This window comes from Indicator indicator, chromosome 1 (genome assembly GCF_027791375.1).
Source record: "Indicator indicator isolate 239-I01 chromosome 1, UM_Iind_1.1, whole genome shotgun sequence".
NCBI classification, from domain to species: Eukaryota; Metazoa; Chordata; class Aves; order Piciformes; family Indicatoridae; genus Indicator; species Indicator indicator.
This window is the reverse complement of record NC_072010.1, coordinates 23,377,956-23,386,113: the sequence shown is the minus strand read 5'-3', so window position 1 is coordinate 23,386,113 and position 8,158 is coordinate 23,377,956. Positions and strand designations below refer to the sequence as shown.

Sequence of the window (8,158 nt, the reverse complement as noted above, 5' to 3'; positions counted from 1 at the left end):
AAAGAAATGTGGACAGCAGGTCAAGGGAGCTGATTCTCCCCTCTGCTCTGGTGAAATCCGAGTTGGAGTACTGTGTTCACCTCTGGAGTTCTCAGCATGGGAAGGACAGGGACCTATTGGAGCAGGTACAGGGGAGGGTTCACCTCCAGGGCTGGAGTACCTCTCCTATGAAGAAAAGCTGAGAGAGGTAAGGTTCTTTGGCCCGGAGAAGAGCTGGCTCCTAGGAGACCTTATTGTGGCTTTTCAATACTTAAAGGGGGCTTGTAAGAAAGACAGAGAGAGACTTTTACCAGAGCAGGGAGGGACAGGACAAGGGCCAGTGGTTTTAAACTAAAAGAGGGTATATTTAGATTAAAGAAAAACATCATTAGGATGAGGGTGGTGGAGATCCTGGAACAGGTTATGCAGAGATGTTTTGGATGCCTTATCCCTGGAAATATTCAAGGCCTGCTTGGTCAGGGCTCTGAGCAACTTCATCTGATTAAAGGTGTCCCTGCTCATTGCAGGGGGCTTGGACTGGATGACTTTTAAAGGTCCTTTCCAATGCAGATTAAGCTATGAATCAGGATGAAACATGCCACTGCAGTAGGTATTGGAGGTGTCTGTACATTTAGCAAGTATGAAGGTGGTTAAAATTGTAGTTGGCAAGAGGGGCTTTGTGTGCATCTGTGTGCTGGGTATCTATCTTTCAGGTAGCACTTGCTGGACACACTAAAATCTAGTAATGCATTTCAACAGTAGTAGTTAGTGTGGCGTGATCTATTCTAACAAGATGCTCAATGTACTCAGTATCACAGTATCATGCAAAAGCTGCTACAAAAATAAATTTCTCTAAAAAGGAGAAAAAAAAACAGCTTTTTTTTTCTTTTTTTCTTTTTTTTAACACTGTGGAACAGGCCACAGGTGCTTTGATGGTGATTGAAGCTGTATCTAAGCTGCAGTCTGTGACTCCTGAGTTCTTCCCAGGAAAGCTGTAGCACAGCTCCCACCCGAGCAGTATGGCAGGGCTGTGCAGTCCCACCTCTGCTCATGCAGAGACAGAGGACAGGAGAGCTGCTTACCCTGCAGTGCTCTTACATGGCAGGGGTTTGCTGCACCTACATCTCCTGCTTGCTTTGACCTCAGTGCTCAGAGCAGCAGTGCGTGTAGGTTCTTTGCCCCAAGCTGGATAGAAAAAGCATCCCATAGATCTTTGTTGTTTTGTTGTTTGTTTTTTTTTAATTATACTCAAGGATATATTTTTTTTTCTTGCTAGCAGTGGGCCACAAGCAGGTTCTGCAGCCTTTTTCCACCCCAGCTGCTCCTTGGTCTTGCCATCCCCTAGGCTGGAAGTCACCCCATACCTGGGGGATTTTTTTTGCTTCTAGGCAGGGAAGTTAAAGGTAGTTCAGCCACTCTTTTCCATGAATTTAAAAGTGCTCTGTAGCTTTGGGTAAACTTTAGCAATGTGAAATAATATATGTATATGTGAAAGGAAAGAAACTCTGACCTCATTTGTACCTATGTAGTCTGCTTGCTCTGTTTGGTGTTTTAGATGGGAAGAGGTTAGAGCCCTAGTGCTAAGGCATCCAGTATCTCATCCTAATACTGAAAACCTCTTGGCCAGCAAAGGTCAAAGATGAAGAATTTATTTTCTCCTTCTTGTTTATGGAATTTGAAATAAATAAAAATACACAAGAACCTACAACCAGAGATTTTGAGTGTATCCAAATCAGGACAAGGTAAAACAAGGTAAGAGCTAACTAGGACTCAGAGACACTAAAATTGAACTGTGTTAACCAGTAACCTCTATCAAATTTGCTAAAGCCCTCAGGTTTCTGAGCTCTAGCCTAGCTCCACTTACAATACTGATGCTAAGAGTTAAAAAGTAGTGAATGGTATGTGTCCCTTATCTGGTGTTTAATGCAAAGGTAGTGGTTTCAAAGGCAGTACTGTCTCAGAATTTCAAAGTCGCTGGTGTTCATGTTACATAGAGTACCACTTGGTGGTCATTTGGAAGGCGCTTCTACGTCTGTGTAACTTTCTTTATAGGTTGGGTATAAATATTCCTGGGAGACTAAACAGAAATGCATTTTGTTTAGATATAAGTCTTAGGCACAAGTTAGAAAACTGCTGACTGTAATGAAAATATATCAGCACTTAGTAGTATCCAATAATATAAAAAAATGCAATTCAGAACCTCTTCAGCTACCTATATATGTGTGTGTGCCTATATATAGGTATGAAGGTAGGTGCAGGTATATAAACACAGACACATATACAGAAATATTCACAACTGCAACTGTTTTTGTTTTGTTTGTTTTGTGGTTTTGTTTTTTCTTTTAACTAACCTGAAAAACTGCAGCAAAAGTTCATTCTGATGAACCATTAATATAGTATTTTGCAGCTTTTGGCTCCTACCATCGTTAAAATGTTAACACATCAAACAGAATGTTTTGCTATCCTAACTTTCTACTCTCCTAGCTTCTTGCTAGGTTTTTTGCTACTCTAATCACCAGGTCAGAACCAAGAGCTCCTCTCTGGGGACTGTAAGAGTACCCTGCCTAGAGTAATGCTATGCAGCTGCCACATGCTTGCAGCTGTGAACCCTGGGTGCCTACTGATGGGAATACTTCCTTGGATGCTAACATGTAGCAGACCGGAGATGCATAAAAGGCAGGGGACCTTCAGCATGCAGGTGCCGAGTCAGTGCTGCAAGGTTCTGACTTTTGCTGGAGAGGAGTTTCTTGACGGGCACCGATGAAAAGAAGTGGACGGTGAGGACTGGAGTTTTACAGGGCTTGTAGCATCTTCCTCCTGTAGCTTCCAGAGGAGCTCTTCATTAGTCTTGCTCAACTTCTTCTTCTCCTCCATTTCTTTCTCAACATATTCTTGAAGGTTAGCATTTTCCTTTGACAATTGCCTGGAGAGGGAAGCAGGACAACATGTAAGGCACACCAGGGTGAAGATGGTGACATTAATGCACCCAGTGCTGCACAACAGGCAGAGACAGGTAAGATCCCAAGCATCTCCCCCTCCTCCTTCATCCCATCCCATCCCATCCCATCCCATCCTCCTGCCCTTAGGGCTGCAGCTGAGCTGCCCAAGCTGGGGCTCAGCTTTCCCTGGCTCTCGTCACTGTCAGGCAAAAAAGGCATCTCCACAAGACACAGCAGGTACCCAGCATCTGACTGCCTCCAGATGCACCTGTGTTTCTGCTGTAAAGCTCTCTGAGGCAGCACAGCTACCAAAGCTTAGATGGGATGAGCCCCAGCCTTCTTCCATGGCCTTGTGCAACTTTCAGCACCAATCATGGACGTGCAAAGGTGCCAAGGGTTTTGTGCATTCACCACACACAAGACACTTTACAAATGGTCATTTTCCTGTACAGATAAGAGAGTGAAAACTGGAAATTCTCCAAAGAAAAATTTAGCCTATTTGTTTATTTGTATATTTGAAAGTGGGAAAATGCAAGGCTGAAGTGCACTGCAAGAACAGGATTCCCCACTCCTGGACAGGGAAAGTAGAGATGACAACTGGAAATTTAGGCTGAGATAAAGTGCATGTGCATGCTCAGCCTCCCCCCAGTTTGTGAGCAGGGTGGGAGCTGAAGTAAGCCCCATTGGTCCCCATGGTGGGCAACTAGGACTGCAGAGCACACCAACTCCATGCCAGTCCCACACTCACACCCAGCCTTGACTGCTGGTATCTGGACACTGGGTACTTAGCTTGGGGATGTAGGTAAGTACAGATGTTCTTTCTCATCAGTATCTGCTTGTGACTCAGTTGGTTTTGTGCCCCTGAGAGCTACCATGCAATGAAGCTGATTATCTTCCCTGGCTCAGCACATAGAGGAAGCAGGTGTCCAACATGAGGCTGTGGCCTCTGTTTGGACAACCTCTTTACTGGCACAGCAGTTTCTGCCTGGGAATGTGCCCACAAACCTCTGTGTAGCCAAACATACCCCCAGATGGAGCCCAGAGCTCTGGGCCAGCAGGCACTTGTGCTCCTTGCACAAGTGACCCTTTGGCCCAGTGTAGTGAAGGCATCATATGCCCAGAATTATGCCCAAAATACCATGAAACTTGTCCCAACATGTGTGGACACAGTTACCCCTTCCACCCTCCTTCCCAGAGTGGGTACTCAGCCCAGAGTTGAGGTGGACAAACACCTGGGTGCCAGCCAGGCAGCATAAACAACCCCAACTTGCCTTCTAAGGGGTAAACAGCAACATGCACCCACCCTACGGGATGCTCGTGCTCCTGCCAAGTGAGGGCATAATTCTAGCTCCGTGCTTCCTGTAGGCTAAAGCTGTGTGTTTACAATATTGCCCATTGGCCAAATCCAACCTCGAGAAACTAATAACTATTACCCCAACTTGTAAATAAGTCTCTCTTTGCTACCGAGCTCCACGGCTATTGCCAGTAGGTCTTCTCATTCCACACGCAAGCAAACTAGCAGCCTCTGCTATACGGAGCGAAGCTAGCAACCCCGAGGGCCCACAAGGGAGAGTCCGTCGCTGAAGCTACAGCCAGCCAGCGCTGTATTGACAGTCCCACCGGCTCGGAAGAGAGCCGGTTGTGTCTTAAAGAGGACTGCACCCCCGAGGGTAAGACTGCCTAATTAACAGGGGAGGACTAGCCCGAGTTTTGTCAGCCCAAATGTCTGCCACAGCCATAGAGCAGCAGACGATGAGCCACAGCAGCGTGCGCTAAAGCAAGGGCAGCGCGCAGCCGCACCCTGCGTGACCCCGCCCCGTTCGCGGGAGAGAAAGGGAGCTGCCCGCTCGGCGCTCCGCAGCCCTGTATGTGCTAGGGAAATTCAGAGCACCGTCCGTGCCTGTGATTGAGTCGCGAAAGTCCCGCCAGCTCCTTTGAGCCAAGCTAGGGTATGCCGCCGCCGCTTCGCACAGCCACGCCCCGACCCGGAGCTGCTCCCGCCAGCCCTGGCCGCAGCCCTGGCCACAGCCCTGGCCGCCTACAGCGTGGGCCGGCCCCGGCCAGCTCACCGCGCGAGGGCTGACCCCGGCCCCGCCTGCCAGCGCAGGATCGGAGACGTCCGAAGCCGTCTACCGGCAACCGACGCCCTGCCCCGCCGTGCGGGCCGACTCCGTGAGGGCCAACCCCAAAGGGCCCGACCCTGCCGGGGCCGCTCCCCAGGGAGCCAGCACCGGCCCTGCAAGCCCCGAGCCTCCGGCACGGACCAGCCCCCGGCAGCCCCGGCCGCACCGTGGGACTGCCCGAGCTTTGCAAGGGAACCTGTCGACCGGCAAAAGTTTACGTTCATCCCGCACGCCGCCGCGGGAGGAGAAAGCTGCCTCCACTATCACCGTCTGGAGGGAACCCCGCCGTTGGCCCGCCAGCAGCCACTGCCCCGGTTAGCCCCTTCCCTGAACGGACCAGCCTAGGAGCCAGGCCCTGGCAGGCAGCCAGCAGCTCGCAGTAGTCTAGCACCCTGCTTGGCTACAAACAAAAGACACAGTGTATCTTCACCTGTGCATCACCCTCTAACGTTCAGTTCAAAGCCTCCCGCGCCCAGCCGCGGGACACTTCCTAGCTTAAGCCTCTGGCACTGGAACACCTCTCTGGATAGAGTTAAAGCAGCCGCCAAGCGTCTTTTCGAGTCGCCATCTGGTGGACAACCGGCGAAATTGCACCTTCATGCTTTAATCGACATCAATTCTGTAAATATTATAATTGGATCAAAAATTGTTACATGATACTAGTTATGGGATATATCTCACAATCGTGACTAGAATCAGTATATAAAATAGTGATTAATTGATTACTAATAATTTTTAAAAATTCATATTTCAAATTGCATAATTCATAATCAATAACCTCTCCATCACACCCAGGATTCTGTTTTTGCACCACGAAGACAAGGGGCTTCAGTTATCAACACAACATAGCCTGCCCCAGCATTGGCACCCCTGCAGATAACCAACAAGCAGTATGAAGTGCATGTGGGCTCCTTAAATCCTGCATTCTCCCCACTTTCAATGTCTGGCTGCAGCTACCTTTGTCTGATGGCATTTCACAACTCAGAGGTTCTTGCAGTGCTGCTCCATTTTTTCCAGAGCAGCACAGCAGCTAGAGCAGTCTACAGAGGGGGATAGCCTTGGGGTTTAGGCTTACTTCTGGCTGATGGGGATTAAATGCCAAAGTTCCAACCCTGTGGACAACTGTAAGTCTGACTTTCTTTTCTCAAGCATGCCACCAGAGCTGTGCCATGAGCAAGAGAGCATTTGTGGAGTGTCAGAGAAAGAGCAAAGGGGTGAGAAAGGGCAGTTGCATCCCTGGCTTTTCCAAGCAGCTTCTACTTCATGCAAAGGGAAAGGAGTCTGCGTTCTCTGCGCTCCTTGTTTTAGCTGATGTCCTGATGAAGGATGCAGCTCAGTTTCAAGGCCTTCTCCCTCCTCTGTAAATATTCATGAGGCTATGTGTCCTTCTCCAACTTCTTCTTCCTTGGTTCTAATGAACTCTCTATTCCCGAGTGCCTTAAATGGGAAACTTCACCAGCACAGACCCAGGGAGGTGTTTCCCCCTATAACCTGGTGGCTTTTTGGGAAGTGGGGCTTGGAAATCTCCTATGGGCACCACAACATCAAGGAGTCTGCTCTCATCTAACCAGGTGATTTGCTTTGAAAGAAATGGGGCAGTGCAGGCCGATTGTGGGACCTGATGGAGGTATGTTTCGGGCATGTGCTGGCAACTTCACCATCCTGGAGGATGCATGCAGGAACACCTGGCTTCTGTAGCCCTGCAGCCCCATTACGCTTGGGCAGGAGCCAGGTGCTGATGTGATCAGCCTGAGGCAGCTCTGGGCATGTACCTAATCTGATTTACAGGCAACTTAGGATTTTATAGAAATAAACAGAGAGGCACCTAACTTCCCTGCCAGATATTTCCAGGGTTCAGCAGCAGCTGGGTGTGGATTTTGGATGCACATATGAAATTCTCCACAACTCTTTCTGGGTATAGAATGAAGCCCATAGCAGAAGTCATGGACTGCTTGTTCAAACCCTGCATCATCAAAAGTTTCTGAGAGGGTGATGCTGGCATTTCTGATTTTGTATGTATATAAGAAAAATTAAATAATGTTTTGAGTTTTTTAGCCTGGGTTCCTACAGAAATAGAGCTGAGCTCACCAAGAATATATCTGTTCTTCTCCCACTCTCTGAAGTTTTGAACCATGAAACAGTAGTTAGTGGAGTGGAAAGATTTTTTAAAAGACACAAGTTGGCAGAAGTTTTCAGAAAGCTGCTTGCCTTGTAGAGGACATAGATCCTATTCATGGTCCCACTGGGGAGCCAGCTGTGGCATGAGCTCGTGGTCTAACAGGCACAAGAAAGTCCACAAGACCGGCCATAAAAGTTATACACAGAGTCCCACTATATCCTTTTTCCAGGCAGCATTTGCTGAGGGAAAAAAACAAAGCACGTATCTTCCCCAGCCTTTGCACGGCTTTTAAGGTGTGACAGGCTGGCAAAGCTCATCTGGATACTGGGAACAGGCCAGTCACACCAGCACAGACTGCAGAGCACACTGAAGGCTCAGCTCCTTCCTCTGCTTAAAGGCACTGTTTGGGCAGCCAACAAGTGCAGCCCACAGCTTGTCAGTAGCTATCAGCCTCCTTTGCACTGGAGTTCAGTGCTGCTTGCTAGAGGTAGGGTAGGCTGCAGTCTCTTTCCCAGCAGACTCTGTGGCACTAATGCACGCTGGCAGAGGCAGGCTGTGAGTTATACACCTGACCAGCAGGTAAGTAGGGAGACATTTGAGCAGAAAAGAGCCTTACAGCCAAGTGCTTCTGAACAAACCACGCAGGATGTGGACGTGTCCTCCAGACAGACCAGCTCTGGCACACAGATGGAGGAAGGAGCTGCTGTTTGTTGCACTGCTTCTATTAGCCTTGTGCACACTGAGCTGGGAGTTGACACTGTGTCACCTTACATGGTGTGACTGAACACAGGCAGAGGCAGCTTCACGCTGCCCAGAGACAGAGGCAGCTTTCACAGCCAGCAGTGCTGGTATCCTTCAGGGAAGCCTCTGCCTTCAGCTCAGCCAACCTGCATCTGCCTCTGCTGCACTATGGAGAAGGATGGGCATTGCTACTTATAAAATACACAGATGTCCGTTTAGCCCCTCTTCATTGTTCAGGCAGAAGGAGGAAAAGAGGC

The 8,158-nt window shown here is 48.9% G+C and overlaps 1 protein-coding gene across 1 annotated transcript in view; it reads right to left on the bottom strand.

The window, feature by feature from the left end:
• Positions 1-2,685: 2,685 nt before the first annotated feature.
• MTUS2 (microtubule associated scaffold protein 2) overlaps positions 2,686-8,158 on the bottom strand; it is a 216,315-nt gene continuing 210,842 nt past the window's right edge. Inside the window, exon 14 of the mRNA XM_054385862.1 lies at positions 2,686-2,902. Within this exon, the coding sequence (XP_054241837.1) occupies positions 2,686-2,902 (217 nt within the window). The remainder of the gene's footprint in view (positions 2,903-8,158) is intronic.